Below are 21,347 nucleotides of genomic sequence, written 5' to 3' on the forward strand. Positions count from 1 at the left end.
CAATGGACAATATTTAAAATAATATATAATCAGCTTTTCTCTCCCTTCTGTGAAGTCTCTCAAACTAGATCCAGGGAGACCCCCTCTGGAGATGAGAGTGAATTTCAGTTTAACCTGTGCCCACATGGCTCCGACATGTAAAAACTCTCTTTTAAACACCTGGGTTAATATGGACAGTGCCCCTCTCAGTGTGGTATGGAACATTCACTGCACAACTGAACGCGGTGGCTGCTCTCTTTTTTAACGTTTTATTTTGTACTGGTGTATAGCCAATTAACAATGTTGTAGAGTTTCAGTGGACAGCAAAGGGACTCAGTCACATACATCCATTCTCTGGATGTATATATATCCAGTCACATATATAGATATACATATAGCCATTAGATAGATATATCCAATATATATATATCCATTCTCTGCCAAACTCCCTTCCCATCCAGGCTGCCACATAATACTGAGCAGAGTTCCCTGTGCTATACAGTAGGTCCTTGCTGATTATCCATTTTAAATACAGCAGTGTGTACATATCCAACCCAAACTCTCTCACTAGCCCTTCCCCCATCCTTGCCCCCAGCAACCATAAGCTCCTTCTCAAAGCCTGAGTCTATGGCTGTTCTTAGAGAAGGAATGTGGGGAAGTTTTACAGCATGTCTTTATGGCATAAGTTTGCTATCATTTTATCTTGCTTCGTAAGCCATCTTGTATAGGTTTTTCTTCTATGCAAGACTATAAATTCTGTGAAAATGAGGACAGTGTAGGACACATAGTAGATATTTGGTATGTATAGATGGGTTAGATAGAACTGAAGGAAGCCTTTTGAAAGACACAACAAATAAATAAAATGTTTAAAAATTAAAATAGAACACCTGGATTAGCATCTCTCTGTGCGTCTAGCTTATGGTAGCCGATCACCAGAAGCAACGTAATCAGTCACATTTTATTAAATAAAAGGGAAGAAATTCTCATCCAAATGACTGAAAAATGAAGAGCTGATCTATTTCGGTCAAATCCATTTGGTCCACTCTATTTTGACTAAGTATCGACAACCTCAGATATGCAGATGATACTACTCTAATGGCAGAGAGTAAAGAGGAACTAAAGAGCCTCTTTTTTTTTTTCTTTAAAGAGCCTCTTGATGAGGGTGAAATAGGAGAGGGAAAAATCTGGCTTAAAATTCAACAATCCAAAAACTAAGATCATGGCATCCGGCTCCATCACTTCATGGCAAAGAGAAGAGGGAAAAGTGGAAATAATGACAGATTTTCTTTTCTCAGGCTCCAAAATCACTGTGAACAGTGACTGCAGCCACAAATTTAAAAGACAATTGCTCCTTGGAAGAAAAGCTATGACAAAGCTAGACAGTGTATTAAGAAGCAGAGATATCACTTTGCTGACAAAGGTCCATCTAGTCAAAACTGTGGTTTTTCCAGCAGTCATGTATGAATGTGAGAGTTGGACTATAGAGAAGGCTGAGTGCCGAAGAATTGATGTTTTCGAATTGTGGTGTTGGAGAAGACTTTTGAGAGTCTCTTGGACTGCAAGGAGATCAAGCCAGTCAATCCTAAAGGAAATCAGAGTGTTCATTGGAAGGACTGATGCTGAAACTGAAGCTCCAATTCTTTGGCCACCAGATGCGAAGAGCCAACTCACTGGAAAAGACCCTAAAGCTGGGGAAGATTGAGGGCAGGAGGAGAAGGGGACAACAGAGGATGCGATGTTTGAATAGCATCACCAAATCAATGGACATGAGTTTGACCAAACTCCAGGAGACAGTGAAGGACAAGGAAGCCTGGCATGCTGCCGTCCATGGGGTCACAAAGAGTCAGACACAACTTAGCAACTGGACAACAATCTTGCCTAAACAAAAAGACCATTTAGGAAAATATCTGTTGCAAAATGAATTTCTACTTCAGTAAAGTGAAAGTGAAAGTGAAGTCACTCAGTTGTGTCCAACTCTTTGCAATCCCATGGACTACAGCCTACCAGGCTCCTCAGTCCATGGAATTTTTGAGGCAAGAGTACTGGAGTGGGTTGCCATTTCCTTCTGCAGGGGATCTTCCCAACCCAGGGATCGAACTTGGTCTCCTGCACTGCAGGCAGACACTTTACCATCTGAGCTACCAGAGAAGCCCTCTTCAGTAAAGTGTTAAAAAAAAAAAAAAAAAAAAATGAACTGCACAAAGCCTTTGTAGGACCAAACTCATTTTTTTACAAATATAAAATACAACCATACTTCCAGTTTTAACAATTTATCTTAGCAATTCTTTACTTGTGATACTGACTCCATATTTTAAATACAGACCATACAAATTACAAATAAAAAATGCTACATGGTGGATATAATGATCTCCTATAATCGGCCACTATAAATCACCCCAACTCATATTTTATCCTATGCTCAACTCCCTATTCAGTGACTGGGATACAAAAAGAGGTTAAAGGGTATGGAGCTCTGCAGGGAACTAGACAAGAGTCAGAAAGATAGGACATACAGTTCAGTGATAGTGATAATCACTCAGTCGTGTCTGACTCTGTGACCTATGAACTGTAGCCAGTAGACTGTAGGCCCCTCTGTCCATGGGGTTTCTCAGGCAAGAATACTGGAGTGGGTTGCCATTTCCTTCTCCAGGGGATCTTCATGATATAGGGATCAAACTCACATCTCCTGCATTGCAGGCAGATTCTTTACTGTCTGAGCCCAGTCAGTGAGTAACTACTGATAACACTCGCCTACAAAAAGTGCCCAAAGAATCATTTCAGTAAGTTTTTCTTCACCCAGGAAAAGCGCTGATCACAGTGGGATGGTTGGGAAGGGATACAGGCTAAGTTCTTTTCAAGGGTAGCATTTGGCCAGATGAAGAAGAAGGAAGGAGACTCTAGACTGAGCCTGGTGTGAGCAAGGGCACTGAGGCAGAAAAAGTGAATAGGCGAGAATGAGCTAAAACATTCTGCAGAGGTACTAAGCCCATACTGAGGCAGATCTCACAATCTAGGTGGAGAACTTCATGTCCTTCTCTAGCAACATGAAACCACAGGCAGGGAAACCAGTTAGAATATTATGCTGACCAAGATTTGAAGTAACAAGTCCCAATCCCAAATGGCAGAAACCAGAATGAATAAAAAGGACTTTGAGAGATTTTATCAAAAAGAAAGAAAATAAAGAAAGAATCTGGCCTTCGTCTAAAGACTAGTGAATTACTTATGGAAAAAAAAAAAGACGACATCATAATTTCAAGAAAACTTCAAACCCTTTCAAATAGGCTTGAGAGAGAAAGTAAGATGAGTTTTGCAGAAACAGGAAGAATATGTTTCAATAAGAGAGCAATGAATCATTCTCATACTGTCCTATTGTATTTTTTGATGCAGCATACAAAAATATACACTTACAAAACATATAATTTAGTGGGAAAGTCTTATATTGCCACCTCCCAAAAAAAGCTACACATGGGGCTAATTTAAATAACACTATACCTTCAGTCTAAAATATTTATTATTTACAAATAAATACATAATTTACCTGGGGCTTTTTTTCCTATCACAATACCATAGTTAACACACACATACACACCAACAGGAAGATACATTTATAAGCCACTGATAATATAAGTCCTCCTTTAACTTCATCTCTGGTTACATTATTAATAGGCATCTTCAGTTCCTTTATGACACTTTTTGAAGGACTCAGATTGTGTGCAAATGTACAATCAAAGCATTCCAACCAATTTGTGAAAACTCTTAGACCAAAAAGAAAGTCTTAGACATACAAAGGAAAAGTTGTGTTTCTCATCTCCTCATGAGCATCTTTCAATGCCCTATAGCCAAAAGTCCAGGTATGACTTTATGTTTGAAGGAAAGTGAAGTAAGAAGATATTTGCAACATGCCAACTGGTCTTAGCATAAATGACGTCCAACCCTAAAACCAGTGCTGCTCCCCACAATATTATCCTGTCCAACTACCATTCTGGGGAGTCTTCAAAGGGTCCTGAGAGCTTCATAAATCTCTCAGTACAAAATGTTTCCCTTAGAGTCATTTGAAAATTATGCTTTATATAAGTATAAATATAAATATGTTGGATACCATGTATCACTCCAGCAAGAAGAAGAAGAAAAGCAGAAACTTAAAGATTCACAATATGTTTGGCTTATGTGTCACTCATTCACCAGAAATTTATTCAGTATCTACATGTTATGTACTGTGCTTCAGGAAAATGATGGTGGGAAACACCTGACTATCCTCCCTTTTTAGGACACTTAACCACTTAGCAGGAGATGCAAATATTCATCAAAAGATCTCCCTAATAAATGTGTAAAGTACACACTGACCAAAGCTATGAAGAAAAAGTGTCTGAGGCTTTGAAAGGATGAAAGAATGGGGATCACTGAGTTGATATTGGCAGAATTTAGTGCAATTGAGAAAATGGATACATGAATGGCTGAGTCCCTTTGCTGTCCACCTGAAACTCTCACAACATTGTTAATCGGCTATACTCCAATACGAAGCAAAAGGTTTAATATAAAGAAAGGAGAATTCAGAAGCATAAAGTTATGAGTACGTAAAGTGAGAATGCTTTAATTAATAAACTGCCTAACTCCCTTCAGCAGAACTTTAATGATAATAGAAGCTGTGAAGACTAAAAAAAAAAAAACTTACTGGACTATTGAGCTATAAAATGCAGTTAATCAACTAATACATTTACCTTATCCCAAGGAGCTATCCCAGTGGCTTCTTTACCTGAGGTGGGCATGCCAGCATTAAAGCATTAATTAAAATCCACCCTAAGACAAAGTGCCCTGGGGCCTTTGAGCACATTCGCAAGGAACATCATGTGGCTCTAGGTGGTGTTTAGCATCTCTAATTTCCTGAATTAAAGAATGCTCATTAAAAAGTTAAGTTTTGAGTAGGACACACTCCCCTGGTCCCTCTGGCCACTCTCTTTCATCTAGCACAGTTCTGCTTGTATCACTCCTAGAATCACAGATGAAGGCACAGAAGGCCTGAACCACAGAAAGTTCTCCTGCCCACCTGTCTCCTTCCCTCTCGCCCCCATGCTCAACCTGTCCTCCCCTACCATCCACAGTCCATGAGCAGCAGTCAGCGGTCAAGGATGAGGGTATCCGGGGCGGGGGGCGGAAAGTACTTACTTTCTTTCCTCCAGCAGGGCAATCTCCTTTTTCACCTCGCGGTATTCTTCTGCTATCTGACAGTGCTGCTTGTACACCTGCATGGATTCCACGGAGTCATGACAAGGCGGCAGAGGCTTTACACACACAAAAAAGAGAAATCAGTCCGTTTCCTTGTTGCAGAATAAATTACCAACTGCCGTGCTATCCTGATGATCTTTAGAAGGAGAGGTTTTGCAGGAGAATGGCATTGTCAATCCACACTGGACAGAGACTGGCTGATTCTATTTGACTACAAATGGAGAAGTGACCCAATAACCCCCCCACCCCCCACCGCATGCATCTTCCAGTGTTATTCCAGGGCACCCTCAGGCCCAGGCCAGAGCTCTGAGACCCATGACAGGTCAGTTACCTGCCATGCACTGAAAAATAAGTCCCCTATAATTCTAAGAATCTTAAACTCTGCTTTAGAGAATATTTTGGTTGTTTGTTTCAATCACCCCTTGATTTCTATTCCTGATGCCCAGAGGCATAAATGCAACTTGTAGAGAGGAGGAGCCCTACAAGAAAGGAATCCAATAAACTTACTTACAAAAAAAATAATAAATATATAGAGTCACAGAAATAGAAACGAAACCTATGGTTACCAGGGGAGAATAGGGGGAGGAAAAAGTTGTGAGATTGGGATTAACATACATACATCACTATACATAAAATAGATAACTAATAAGTGCTTACTGTATAGCACAGGAAACACTATTCAGTCGTCTGTAAAGACTTTTGTGAGAAAATAATCTTGAAAAAATAAGATGCATGTGTATAGCTGATTCACTTTGTTGTACATTTGAAACTAACACAACATTGTACATCAACTATACTCCAAGAGAAAAAAAAAGAAAGAAAGGAATCCAAACTGAAGGAATGATGCTGGCCTGGAAATAATGGTTGCAACAATTAACAAACCATATGAAAGACCAAATCACAAATAAAACGGTGCTTACAACATGTGCAGGCAAAGAGAACAAGGATTCCTGTCTGTGCTTTTCTCCCATCCTTGAGGGGTGCAACAGCCAGCACACAAGTTTTTCTAACCACAACATGCTGACTTCTTTCTAGAATTTATTTTTAAAGAACTGGCTTTCCCTCGGTTCGCAATTCTAAGTTCTAATTAGCAGCATGTTATTAAACACATTACTTTGAGAAAAACTAGATAACATTCTTTTAAACAGGTTTGTAATCACCCTTTTCAATTATTTATAGAAAAATGTTGCATAATATCTGAGAAAGTGTTAGTCACTCAGTTGTGCCTGACTCTTTTGCGACCCCAAGGACTCTAGCCCATCAGGCTCCTCTGTCCTTGAGATTCTCCAGGCAAGAATACTGGGGTGAGTTGCTATTCCCTTCTCTAGGAATCTTCCCAACCCAGGAATCGAACCCAGGTCTCCTGCATTCTTTACCATCTGAGCCACCAGGGAAGCCCAATATCTGAGAAAGATGACTTAATTGTTATACAGGCTCTTCTGTCTAATCTTCTCTTCACAATATTCTTAAATATGTAAGCTATGTGTCTGACTAGGTTACAATCTCACTAATTTTATATTAGTAAATGAGAAATAATGAATTCCTTACTACTTGTGCCTCTCATTATATTCTTCAAGAAAACTGATTTCTTTGGGTGTCATATTTCGCAGTCTCACCCAAGATGCCAAAAAAATTCTAGAAAGTTCTACAAAATTCTATAAAATCTGACTGATAAATAAGATAACCCTTCCTATTTGTCATGAAGCCTTCTGAGTAGAGATCTTCTAAAGGAAATAAAATTCAAAGCAGATGTGGATGAAATGAACCTTTATGTGGAACATCTGTTGTGTTCTAATCTATGGAAATTAATCCAATAATTCTATTACGTAGCATCTTTCCCCACTGCCCCATGGACACATTCACAGCATAAACTCACCCTGTTGGAACCATTATGCTTTTTTACAGTGAAATAAATTGCAAAGTAGTGCCCAGGAGTATTACAGTACAACTCACCCCAGGAGATAAAGCCATCGCCAAAGGCATTCAGAACTCCTGGCTCCTCTAGTCTTAGGAATCACCACCCCCTCCTCAATTTTCACCTGTTACACTGGCAAATGACCAGGTGTAAGAGTAAGGGTAATGAAAGCAATTTATTCTGGGTACCCTTGCCAAGCTGCTATTAAATCACCTGTGCCCTGTTAAAGGATTTGCCTACTGGAAAGCCCTAAGACTCAACGCATCCTATTTCCTGCCCTTATGAATACTCATAAACTATATTCAGCTCAGCCCATAAGCTGCCACATGGAGGTACCCACACGATGAATTCAGCATAGCCACCTATGTGACAGCCAGAAAATTCTAGGACTCCATGCTTGCATGCCAAAGAGGGTACAGATGAGAGAAGTCACGGAAAGGGAGCAATGCCCTTCGCTGCTATAGTTTAAAAGGAACACTGAAAATTACAGATAATAATTTTCTTAAGAGGCAAGAGGCCTGTTTTCCCCCTTGGCTTGCCAACATGAAATGCTTTTTATTAAAGGGACAAGGTTTTCACGACTTCTTTTTTTAATGGCATTGTTTTTCTAAAAGCTTTTTTAAACTAATTTATTTAACTTTGTGGCTGCATTGCCTGGCATGTAGAATCTTAGTTCCCTGACCAGGGATCAAAAGTGTGCCCCCTGCATTGGAAGCGAGGAGTCTTAACTATTGGGCCACCAGAAAAGTCCCTAGATTCATCTTTAAATTATTCAAATATATGTGTCTTCTTGGTTTATCATGACTTTAAGAAAAAAAGCCCAGCTAAGTCAGAACCAGGTAATCCCTTGTATATTCTAAATGATTTTCTTTTATGTGAACCATTTCAAAAGTCTTTATTGAGTTTGTTGTGAGATTGCTTCTGTTTTATGTTTTGGTTTTTTGGCCACGAGGCATATAGGATCCAGTTCCCTGGCCAGGGATTGAATTTGCACCCCCTTGCACTGGAGGGCGAAGTATTAACCACCGGACCACCAGGGAAGTCCCTGTTGGCAGTTTTTAACTGTGGGAAATTTGAAGATGTTTGTATGTGCTGGTAGCATGATCATGCTAAAGGGACATGAGGAAAGGGAGCTTTTCAAGATATATTCAATTTCCTCACACGCTCTCATTAGGCTGACCATGCTATATATCACAATATTTTCAAGACTGCCCACAATTAAGAAGTTTTTCTTAACTTTTTAAAAAGCCAAAAATACTTCATGTTCAGGGTTTCAGGGAGTAAAATGATGTCAGGGTTCACTTCAGTCTCCTGCCCCTAAGAGCTCTGTCTTCACCCAGCCTGACTTCTAACTCAGCACCAATACACATTCTTCCATTTGCATGAAAGCACTGAAGAGCAAAATAGATTTTTTTTTAAGCAAGGCGAGAAGTGATATTGCACAACCACCACAATATTGTAAAATTATCTTTTTAAGTTGCCAGGGGCTGGTGCGTGTAAATGAGGAATAATTGGTTAATGAGAATAGAGTTTCAGTTTTGCAAGATGCAAATGTTCTGATGATTGGTTGCACAACAATACAAATATACTTAACACTACTGAAACTATACCCTTAAAACTGATTAAGATGATAATATTTATGTGCTTTTACCACAACTTTTTAAAAAGTTAATGGAAAACAAAAAGTATCATTAGATCCTTCTGCTGCCCCCAACCCATCTTCCAAGCATCGCTTGCAGGATTCCCCATCTGAGACTCACTTTGTTCACACCCTATCTTTCTCTCCTTCCCGAATTTCTCCCCAGGGAATTAAAATTTCCCACCCCTTTATAACTTGAAACTGTGTACCACTAACCCAAATGCTGCTGGACAAACCAAAGTGCCCTCTGGTCAGCAGGACCCACTGTCTCTGGAATGGCATTTAACATCAATGGTCATTTACCCCATTTCAGGAAACTATCCAACAGTTTTCTAAGCACATATTGTTCTCATCCCAACAGGAGTTTACCTGATATAAAGACAGAACTACAGAGTAATGGGATGTGTAGCCCAGCATGACATAGCCCACTTTCACTGTTTCATGGTATAATGTGTGTGTGCGTGTGTGTGTGTGTGTGTGCATCATACCATATGGCCTTCACCAAAAGTGAGTCTCTCTTCCCTTCTTATAAGCCCTCAAAATGGGAGACAATATTTAACCAACAGAGTTCACTGAATAAAGTGTTCGCCTGAGGAAATAGGTTCCTAAAATTCAAGCACAGGAATCAGGTTTCCAATTTTAAAATGGAGCTACTAGTAGGCTTACGTCAGGTGACATTTAAAACACTGGCGCTCATGAATCAATCAGTCACACGCTGATTTAAGATACTATTTAGCATGTGCTCACATTAAAAAAAAAACCTGAAAAATAATGTAAAAGAATGCCTGTAGTAACCAGATGAAAAACAGCTATTAATTTCTTGGAATAATAATTAACACATTTAAAAAAAATTTAAGTATAGTTGATTTATAATATTTTTTTAGTTTCAGATGTATACAGCAAAGTGATTGGTTATATAAGTGTACATATACATATATATATATTCTTTTTCAGATTCTTTTCCATTATAGGTTATTACAATATATTGAATACGTATCTCTGTGCTATACAGTAAATTCTCATTTATCTATAACACTTTTATTTTTTATTTCAATTCTGTTTGCTTGATTTTGACTATGCTCTGTCAAGAGATTTTCCCATGCTAGGAATGGACAAGCAATAAATAAACTCCATGTTGACAGCGAATTTCTTTTCACTTCATGAAGAGAAATTCTCCTTGTTACTTTCTCCACAGTTACCCTAAATTCTCCCTTGGTTTGGATGCATGTATTGCCCATTCTTATTTAAAGAATGAAATACTGAATTTCAAAGAAAAGGAAGCCAAAGATGCCCTATTTGAGTCAGGGACTTTGGGAAGGTCACATACACACTGCTATATTCAAAATGGATAACCAACAAGGACTTATTGTATAGCACAGGGAACTCAGCTCAATGTTATGTGCCGCCCTGGATGAGAGGGGAGTTTGGGGGAGAATGGGTACATGTATATGTACGGCTGAGTTCCTTCATTGTTCACCTGAAACTATCCCAACACTGTCAACCAGTTATACCCCAATATAAGATAAAAGATTTAATTTAAAAAAATCCCAAGTATACAATCATTTGCAAAAAAGAAAAAACTGAAAAAAGAAAAGAAAATGAAAACATAGAAGTATTCGTCGGGCACTAGAGCGCAAACTCTGCAAAACTGCAGAAACAACTTTTCCGATACACTCAATACGTGGTTTCTGGTCTACTCACAACACAGCCAGTTCTAAGAAGGTTAAATTAAGACCTTCCCTCGACAGTGTCTCAAGCCAGCGTTGAAACGCACTTTCCCAAGACACAGATTGGGGTTTGGATGAAGTCAGAGCCCCAGAGAAAGCAGTTCCTCCTCACCCCCATCCCTTCCCTCATCCTGCCGCTGCCTAAGGATAGAGTTTGCAAGGGCTTTAAATTACACACCAGCGTGAGTGAACCACTACGATCTCTGGTATCCACCCCAATCATCAGGACCAATTTAACAAGATGAAGTAAGAGAGAAACCACAGGCTCCTGTTCCAAGAATGCTGGCTTGAGCCACACCATCCTATCCATCGTTTTATAGCTAGCTCCTCCCGAAATGGACTCTGTCCTCTGGAAAGAGCCCCGTGGGAACGGACCAAGCCAAGCATCTCTCCGCAAGGGGCAAAGCCAGCTTAAGCATTTCCGTTTTCTACTTGGCTTCTTCAAATACTACTGGCCCCATCCACTTAAAAAACGTAAGAATTTAATTTTCCTCTCCCAGCTTCCCACACAGAAGATATATTTAGAGAAATAAATATTCTACAGTTGCTGATCAGACTTCTTATTTATTCCTTGATTCTCCATGTTATCTTTATTTTGGGGGTAGCACAGGGGGTGTCTGGTTTAAATTTTGTCTCATTTCAATGCCCCCAAATGAACAAGTGTAATTTGTCATAACTAAGTGGAAAACCACAGTCAGGACTCACTGCCATATTTGAAAACCCTTTTATCTCGGAATTGTAAGTATTTTTTTAAATATTTTAAGAATTGACATTTCCATAGTATCTACATCATGGTCAAAGTCATCACTAAGTAATAATTATAGCATATCTTATATATTATATAACACATTATATCATTACATATTAAATATGTATAATATAATATTAAACACATAAAATTTTATATATTGTTATACATATATAATTTTACATTACACATAAATAAAATTTTATATATGTATAATATAACATTATATTGTATAATATTGGAATGAAGGATATTTAGGTCAATTCTATCAACATAAGCAGTATTAAAGGGACAGATAAGTCGAGTGTCCCAAATGTCTCTGAGAATGCATAGCCTAAAAACTGGGCTGCTCAGAAAATAATAATAATAAAGGTATCATTGTAAAGCTCCAAGTTATCTATATATGTTTCTGTGTAGTCACAGCAGCCCCCCCCAAAAAAAAATAGCTGTAATATACTTTTTAATACATGTGTGAGAGAGAAAATGGCAGAACTTTTTTTAGCGCTTTATCTGGATGTTCAAGAGCAGTGTAGTAGAATCCTGGAATGTTCATCATCCATTTTCTACCATCTCTGTTTCCCAGACAGCAAATGATATACTGATGCAAGACCTAACAGAAGTTTCAGGAGAGACTGCTAGGATAACAAGACACTATAGCACACAACCAAAGCTAAGAAATTGGCTATTTGTGGAGGTGACATCAGTTTCTGGACTTAACAAACTCTGTCTGAGAAAAAAGCAAGTTCAATGTGTACCGCAGAGACACCTGTTACTGTCTTCTCAGATTAGATGGAGGACTTTAGAAGGGATTGAAGCTATTGCTCAATTTGGTTTGGAAAAAAAAAAAAAAAAGTCATTGTTTTCCAAATATCTTAAAGAAGAGGCCATCTCTATTCCTAACTCAAAAATCCAAAGAGATGCTTCTCTCATTTCATTTTACACATATGAAGATACTAGTACTTCAATAGTTCATTCAATAAACAATTTCACTAAAGCAGGAAATTAACATTAATTGAGCAATTATTTTGCCAAGCACTGTGCTATACTTATTCGGCATCTCATTTAATTTGCACAATGATATGAGATATTTTCTCTACGTTCCAGGTCAAAAAAGTGAGGTTTGGGACTTCCCTGGCAGTAGAGTGTTTAACATCTCGGGGTTTCCAATGCAGGGGATGTGGGTTCAATCCCTGGATAGGGAACTAAGATCTCACATGCCCCATGGCATGGCCAAAAAAAGAAAAAAACTGAAAAAAAAAAAAACCAAAACAGTGAGGTTTACAGAAAGGAAATAACATGTTCCAAATTACAAAACTGGTAGATGGGGAGCTATTTTCCAAATTCAGCTCAGCCTGATGCCACTGTGCATACCCCGGTTGTTGTCACTCCCCTTAACAAGTTTATTACAATCTAGTTGTTGGCATGTCCTCCACCTGATTATAAAAGCATAATCTTCCCAAGGTAATAAAGACCGCAGAGCTTAGCTTTGGATCTTCCATAGGTCAAACTACAATCTCCAAAACATAACAACGTGGTTAAATTTTACTAATAAGATTAATTTGGTTCTGACCAGACCCTGGGACTGTTAAAGGATTGTGCCATCCTTCAGAAAAGAGAGGGAGGTCAGTCACAGCCTCTTCTTCAAATAAAAGGAAAACAGAGGCCTAAAGAAAAGTTATGGTTTTCATTCATTCTTACAAGTGGACATAGAGTTGAACCTCCTTTCTTTTGACAGTATGGTCTAAACTAGCTCTGCCCAAACACTGCCCCTAATGGACATGGAGAATTTAGAAACCAAGTTCCAGGAAAGGAATCCACACAAAATAGAATCAACCTACCATCTGCCACTGGGCTGAGGCCTATATAGAGTTGCTCATTTTAACACCTACCTTACCCCCAAGGTCTCTTGCCCAACGTTTTTCATTAATAGAGACATCAAGAGAAATGTTTGTCACTGCTATTCTTGCCCAGGGCTTTTTTTGGCTTCTGTGAAAATAGAAGCACCATGAATTACATGCTCAAACATGTCCAGATTCTTGGCAAAGCAACTGAAAAATCTTAGGGGTCAAATCGGTGGTAGTGTAACTACCAAATACTTCATAGCTGCATTTTATAAACTATGAAAGAGTGTGTAATGGACATCCGAAAGCCAGAACAGACTTTACAAGTCTGTTCTACAACCACAGTATAGCAACCTCACAAATCAAACATTCTCCACCTATCAATGTAATTTAAGCAGCCCATAGGTTCTGCCACAGTTGAAAAGAAAAAAATGTTACCTAGATTCAGAATCAGAGATCTAGTCAGAAATAGCAAATTTATGTAGGCCAAAATTTGACTCACGTGTTTCATCCTTAAAGCAGAGCCATAATAGTTTACACAAGTGTTGCAAGGATCAAATGAGATCATTTGTGGCGAAACACCCCTTGTCCAAGTGACACTCAATGTGCATGAGTGGGATTTAAATGCAGAGAGCAGGGCTAGCAATCATCACCTAGCATCAATTATTTTTCATATTTATAAGGCTCTAGGGCTTCCCTGGTGGCTCAGACAGTAAAGAATCTGCCTGCAGTACAGAAGGCCTGGGTTAGATCTCTGGGTTGGAGAGATTTCCTGAAGAAGGGAATGGCTACTCATTCCAGTATTCTTGCCTGGAGAATTCCATGGAGGGAGGAGCCCAGCAGTTTACAGTCGATAGTATCACAAAGAGTCAGAAACTTTCACTTACACTTTTTCAGAGACTAGTAAGAATCAGTTCATTCTCAAGCAAACAGTTACAACCACAAAGCACTCATATACCTCTGTAACCTAACTTTTATTCTTCTGTAGAGGATTATGATGGTCGGTAAAATTCCAAGAGCCATTATTATGTGATGAAAGCACAAGGAACTAACTGTAAAGACAGCCTGCTCCATGGAATCGATGGCTCCTTTCATACATAAAGCATTTTTATTGCTTTCAATATAGAGACTTTCTGCTGCAGAGTGGCTTAAATTTATATGCTTATGCTAAGCATAGAAATAAGAATCTGCTTTTAGATATAGCTTTGTGTTAACATTCCCCTCTCAATCCTTACCTTCTTATATTTTAGTCACTCATACCCTAGAGTGTACAATAAAGGTAACAGACAACAGTCTTAGACAGAGGCAACCCTAACCAAATGGCTTGACTAATGGTAAATGTTTATAACAAACTCAATCAGATCCTTCACCCAAAAAACAAGCCCTCACTTAAGTGCTTTTAGTTGTACTGCTGGGAATATTCTCTCTAGTCATGAAGTGGTAAAACAATACTATAGGGACTTCCCTGATGGTGCAGTAGTTAATTAAGACTTTGCCTTCCAATGCAGGGTGTGTGGGTTTTACCCCTGGTCAGGGAGTTAAGATCTTGCGTGCCTCATGGCCAAAGAAACAAAATATAAAACAGAAGTAATATTGTAATAAATCCAGTAAAGACTTTTAAAATGTTCCACATCAAAAACTCTTAAAAAAAAAAAGAAAAAGCAATGCCATATTTTAGGGTGGGAAAGTTGAGGGGTGTGAAAGTTGAGGGGTGGGAAAGTTGGGGGTATCATAACCCCTGAAGCAGAAGACAGCCTCTCAACTGACTAATTCATTAAAGCTCAATGAAGATGAAATAGTCTCACTGGATTAAATAATTAAATAGACTTAATTTCTAATATATGTCAAATGGGATTAAAGCTATAAAATTCAAATGGATCTTGCAATACTTTAACAGAAGCATTATCTGGATAACTTCCAGGGGTGCTATGAATCCTGTGAAGAATGATCCACCAGTCAGAGAAGACCATTAATGTTCCCAAAGGAAAAAAAAACTGTCAATACAAAAAAGTAGAATTCACAATCCACACTATTGATGGGGGAATAAGAATCTGAACACACATTCACTCTTTTATTTTCAAAATATGTTAACTCCTTAATTTCAGCTGACTCCTATGATACTAAAATAGCTTTGAGGTAACAGTAAAATAAAGGAGAAAAGCTGTGACTGGGGAAAAAAATAGAGTTATTGTTTTGCAATCCCAGCTACACCACGAGTAGCACATACCCAGGCCTCTGGAAGGACAGAACCTAAGCAAGGGGGGCTGTATGTCATGTGAACATGCCAGACTGGAAAGCAGAGGAACGGCTGAGTTGTCCTCCATCGTGAGACGAGAGGTTGGGGGGTGGGGTTGTATCTCAGGAATCAGAAGAGCTGGGTGGAAGATCCTACATGGGGACGGGAGAGGAAGGAGGTACTGTAGGTAATAGCTGCAGAAAACATATTAGAGGAGAATGGAGCTGTCTTTTGACAGCTGTGTGGTCATAACCTCCTACCTCCTGGACCACCTTCAGTAATCTCTACATTATTGATACGGCTCTGTTGGCACGCTTTCTATTGGAGGGCTGGGACGATGCCCAGGACTGGGCAGAGATGAGGTAAGGGCTCCTCCAGGAGGTCTGATCACACCTGATGTTGGCCCGTGTTGGGTCAGCACCACGTCTAGTCAACATGTACCCATGATGGGGACATTTTCAGGGGACTACCCCAGCAGTGGAGCACCACTCCTCAGACCCAACCTAGGTGCATCCAGATTACAAAAAAAGGACCCCATCTCGGGATGCACAGGGCTCATTCTTGGTTCTTTCCACCTCTGTCAAGGGCTGTTCTGGTCCAGGGGTCCCAAATTCAAATGACATTAGGATACCAGGCACATCCACAAATGGGAAAACTGCCAAGTGTAAGTCAAGGAGAAACATCAGCTGGGAACTAACTGGAGGTGGTAGACCCCCCTGCCCCTGTCAAAGATTTTCAGAATTGGTATTTAGTGAAAAAAAAGTGGTGACTAAACAAATATCTGTAATGGGATTCCAGACCCCTACTAGACTGGTCTAAATGTGACTGCAAAGTGAAGTGCTCAAGAGAACATCTGACCCAAGGCCAGTATCCAGTATTTTCAGCAGAATCTCTTCCTAAAGTCATCTTTCTGAAATCATCATATATCATCTGAAGAAAATTAATGCGTCATAAATTAGCTCCTTCCAAATAATTCTGGTGTATTAAAAAGAGGATATCTTTGATAGGTCATCCATAAATTATGCATAGAAAATATCAGATTGGCCAAAAAGTTCATTGGGGTTTTCCATAAGTACATAAAGTATTCAGAAGATTTAACTTAAAAATAATTACATTCTATTAAGAATTCTCAGAGAACTTGGGAGGAGATAAGGGTGGAGTTGAGAAATGAAAATTATTCTGAATCTTGCCACACACGGCAAATCTCCCTTGTAGTTTATCACTAAATCACCAATCCACCGTGGGCCAAAACTGCAATGGCCCAGAAACATCCACAGGTAAGGAGAGCAGGGACCAGACCATCCCCACACTCCAAAACTCCTTCAAAGGAGGAGCTTGCTATAACAACTTAGAGGGGAGGGAAAGGGTGGGAGGTGGGAGGGAGGTTCACGAGGGAGGGGACCTATGTACATCTATAGCTAACTCATGCTGATATATGGCAGAAATGAAACCAACGTTGTAAAGCAATTATCCTTCAGTTAAAATAAATAATTTTTTTAATGTAGGAACTTTTTTATACCCTGAGTTCTTAATATTCTTGTGCTATAGCCAGGTAAACAGACAGGGACATTGCCTGAGAGTTTACGACTGTGGAGTCCTAGTAATACAGACCTTGATGATGTGAAATCTCCACTCTGTCTACAAATCAGTCTTTCCCAATTAGATGACTTTTCCATTCACTGTATTTTATGAAACTAAGGAGAAAAAGTGAAAGACTCTATAGAAAAATGCTTACCTGCAGTTGCTGCTCTAATTCTGGAAAGACCAGAGGAATGGTATCTTCAGGTGGTGTATCATCTAAAATATGAAAATAAAAATTCTTCACTATGAGAGCCCTTTCTCTAGGGAGAGTTGTCCTGCTGTTACCATCTTTGGACCTTTAAACATCAGCTAGGGACAGAAAGAATGCAGAAGGCAATTTTGCTCATTTTTGGTACACTGTGCTCTCTCTGTCCCAAAATTTTGCAAGCAGAATCCTCAAATGCTCAGTCTGATAGTTCCCCAATGAAGCACTGCTTGTCTTTCAATACTCTGATGTTAGCCAAAACCAAAAAATATGATATGCAGGAAAGTGCTTTATTTAATAAGGTGATAATGAGGTGGCCAGGACAACTGCAAGAGAACAGAAGAACGTGTGAGTGAAAAAGAGAAGTGTTACTTCTGCCCTGAAAGACTCCAAGGGCAGCCAGCTTTGATGGGTTTGCCCTCTGCCCTTACCACAACCCACTGCCCTTAATGCAGGAGAGTCCACAACTCTCCACTGGCTACCCTCCACTGGCTAGCGGCAATAGGCAGGTGGGGACTTCCCCAGTGGCCCCGTGCTGAGAATCCAGCTTCCAATGCAGGGGACGTGGGTTCAGTCCCTGGTCAAGGAACTAAGACCCCACATGCCAAAGGGGCCAACTAAACCCATGACACAACGAGAAAGCTCACACAGTGCAATTAGGGAAAGCCCAAGCACCACGAGGAAGACTCGGTACAGCCAAAAACATTAAAAATAGGCAGGTGCTGCTGGATCAAAAGGTGGTTCACAGAAGTATCAGAGGAAACCTGATGAGCTTACCCACATCTCTTCAAAAATCTGCTGCTGCTATCCTTGCTGTAGCAATAAGGCTAACCTCCTTAGACAAAAAGACTATGGGAATTGTACCAGGCAATCACTGGGCAGGAGGAAAGGTTTTCTACAGCAGAATTTCTGAAAGAATTCATGCCAGTTGGATTCACATGGTAAGAAAAACTGTGCATAGAGCCAGAAGAAAGTACTTCTCAAGAATAATATGACCTTGAAGTAGAGTGTTTTGCCCCTCACTAGGAAGTTTAAAAGAGTTATGGGATCTAGAGTAGTGAGTAGCTATTGGTGTTCATTCTATTATTCTGTACAGATAAAAACAGAACTATAGGGGACTTTCCTGGCAGTCCAGTGGTTAAGACTCCGAGCTTCCAACGCAGGGGGTACAGGGTCAATCCCTGGTCTGAAAACTAAGATCCCACAAGTCTTGAGGTGTGGATAAAAATAATTAACACATAAAATACAAACGAACAAAAAATGAGAAAATTCTGAACAGAAAAGATAGTTTTTTAAAAAAAGATAGAAGTGTAGTGGTTCCAGTTGAGACTTAACTAAGCAATTTTAGCATTAATAAAGACTGTCTTTAAAGGTTTTCTAAAAAAAAGAACATACTTCTGACCTTTAGCCATGGTTTGAAAGGACAGCCCTCTTGTCAGGAGAACCTCTGTATCTCTGGCCCTGTGGGTCCACTCACCATTCATTTCCAGTCCTCTCCTCACTGACAACACCTACCCCAGGTATGACTATAAGAATAAGATGCAATACAGGTGAAAAAATTAATTGAACAGCCAAGTCTATTTTAAATTATAAGAAAGAAAGATCCTGGGTTTTTTTTATGTTCTCACTACCATAACCAAATTCATTTATAAAAACCATTGAAGTTCTATTTGAAACTCGAGAAGGGATATGGGCCATACACAATGCAAAATCCAGCATCCTCTATTCACTCCTTGACAGCACAATCCAAATAAAATGCAGTAGACAGAGTGTGGGCTTCCCATGTAGCTCAGCTGGTAAAGAATCCACCTGCAATGTGGGAGACCTGGGTTTGATCGCTGGGTTGGGAAGATCCCCTGGAGAAGGGAAAGGCTACCCACTCCAGTATTCTGGCCTGGAGAATTCCATGGACTGTTTAGTCCATGGCGTCGCAAAGAGTCGGACAAAACTAAGTGACTTTCACTTTCATCCAGAAGAGTTCCGAGTTTCTGAGGGATTACATTTCCTCCAAGGCACCAAAGATAATCACCAGAAAGATGATTCAAACAAGGACAGGATTCATCCCTGCCAAATGCCTCAAGAGCATCTGGTACATTTTATCCAAGAGTAGTATAAACAACAATGAAAGTGTAACAATACCCCCACTAAGAGTGGCTTCAGACAATAACAAGGTGGTACCAACTGTGAATTCATCTGTGTCTGTACCTACCAGACAATGCCCCCATGTTCACTGATACTATGCAGCTTCAGAGGGCAAGTAGAAACGGGGGACCTTCTTCCCAAGACCCTCGCTGCAGGCTGGAGGGCCATCTCACCTTGAAATGAGGACAGTCAATCCCCTGGTCCTTTGAATGGACTCTTCCTACTCAGAAGTGACAACTTCTGCTCAATATTTTGTGACTTTTTCAATCCATCTCATCATTCACAAAGAATTGGACAATAAACAGGGTTTTTTAAAAAAGAAATAGTCCTTGTTTCTATTGACTCTTTGGAGGTAGCCTTTATTATAAAACCTATCATTTGTAAAACAGATTTTGGTTTAAGGTGCATTTAAATTGGCTTCAATAAAACTTCAATAACTCAAAGAGGAAAGTGTTAGTCGCTCAGTCATGTCCAACTCTCTGTGATCCCATGGACTGTAGCCTGCCAGACTCCTCTGTCCATGAAATTCTCCAAGCAAGAATACTGAAGTGGGTAGCCATTCCCTTCTCCAGAGGATCTTCCCAACCCAGGATACAAACCCAGGCCCCCTGACCGCAGGCAGATTCTTTGCTGTCTGAGCCACCAGGGAAGCCCCGCACAGAGATTAAACATCAACAATAACCCAAATCATGATTATTTCAGCTCATTGAGCTCAAGGCCAGCAACACTGTTTGGCATGTGTAAACGGGAACTTATTCTACTTTGGCACCCCAACCCTAATAGTCATGGATGAGCAGGCACTTGTTAGGAGGAGAAACCACTCGTGTGAAGTACCAGAGTAGATAGTGCATTCTAGAATTCTAGAAGACAGGCCAGGAATGGAACTCAAGGCTTCCTGGGACTTAATCCACCTTGTTCCCTGTGAAATCACACTGCTTCCTGCTTAACTATAAAAAGGGGAGAGGGGAATTATTCATCTTTATTACCGTAGTAAACAGCAAATATCTGGTGTGACTCAGAGTTAATAAAGCCCATTATAAAAATCTGTCATTATTGATACTCACACCATATATAACAGAAGCATATATATGGAACCAAGTTGACAATTTTGCAGATAAGTAAAGGCTTAAGATTGAATTCCTAGAGTTGAAAAACAAAAAAGTCTGATTGATTGACACAGAAATAAACACATAAAAAATATTTCAGAAAATAAAGGCAAGATTTTTGTTAAGGAATGGATCAGGTTGGATTAATCCAGGCAGGAAATGGCAGTGGAAACAAGAAAACCAAAGACAGATGTAAGGAATTGGCTGCGTTTAAAAGCCAGTCCTGTATTTCACTGCCTGATGCCATCTGGTTTAGCTGGCATCCCTGCCAGCCAGAAATTTCAGGGCTTGCAAAGCTGCTTACAAAGCTGCTCCAAGTTGATGCGTGGTGTGTTTACTTTTAAACAGTGGCTGCCTTCTCTGACTGGTTTTAAAAATAGGCAAATATTCTAAAAGCAGAATAATGAATCACTGGATCGGGCCAAAATGAAAGAAGAAAAATGACTCAGGCAGACTAGTAGCACAGCTGTTCCACAAACATTTGGCCAAATCATTGTAAAACATTTTGACAGTGATATCAGATCAGAGTTCGTAAGTGCAGTTAGGTTTGTTTTGACAATTCCAGAAGCACAAAGTAGAGTGTACAGTAGCTATGTAAGACACCACCTTGGCAAATTTGGCTTTTGTTTAAAAAAAAAAAGGAAAAGGAGAGTAGCTGCTCGATATGTGTATAATGTGATAAAAATCAGAATGCAAGTACATCTTTTAAAATGTATTTATTTACCAAATATTTATTGAATACCTCTTATATTCAAGGCAGGGACTGAGGTTCTGTGCTCAACTGGCACATCACTTTATCACATTTTTAATGCACTAAGAAAATAATTCATAGGCTTCCTTTTCAAAATGGCACTGTGGGCTTGATGGATCAAGCAAAATGTAGCCCCAGGAATTTATAAAAGGATGAAAGATAAAGGAAAGAATGAAAGAGACATTTTTTTTTTTAATAAACAGATGTTCACTGCCTGTTTTGCAAGCACAATGTGACTAAGTCAATGGTACTTA

At 39.6% G+C, this 21,347-nt stretch overlaps 1 protein-coding gene across 3 annotated transcripts in view; it reads right to left on the minus strand.

The window, feature by feature from the left end:
- Nucleotides 1-21,347, minus strand: part of MAP3K7CL (MAP3K7 C-terminal like) — a 45,924-nt gene that overhangs the window by 11,563 nt on the left and 13,014 nt on the right. For all 3 annotated transcript variants that reach the window (XM_060403853.1, XM_012186712.4, XM_012186695.3), the window contains 2 exons: nucleotides 17,044-17,105; nucleotides 5,143-5,258 (listed from right to left, as the gene is read on the minus strand). In XM_060403853.1, coding sequence (XP_060259836.1) covers nucleotides 5,143-5,258; nucleotides 17,044-17,105 — 178 coding nt within the window. The remainder of the gene's footprint in view (nucleotides 1-5,142; nucleotides 5,259-17,043; nucleotides 17,106-21,347) is intronic.

The sequence above is a fragment of the Ovis aries genome, chromosome 1 (genome assembly GCF_016772045.2).
Source record: "Ovis aries strain OAR_USU_Benz2616 breed Rambouillet chromosome 1, ARS-UI_Ramb_v3.0, whole genome shotgun sequence".
In the NCBI taxonomy this organism is placed as follows: domain Eukaryota; kingdom Metazoa; phylum Chordata; class Mammalia; order Artiodactyla; family Bovidae; genus Ovis; species Ovis aries.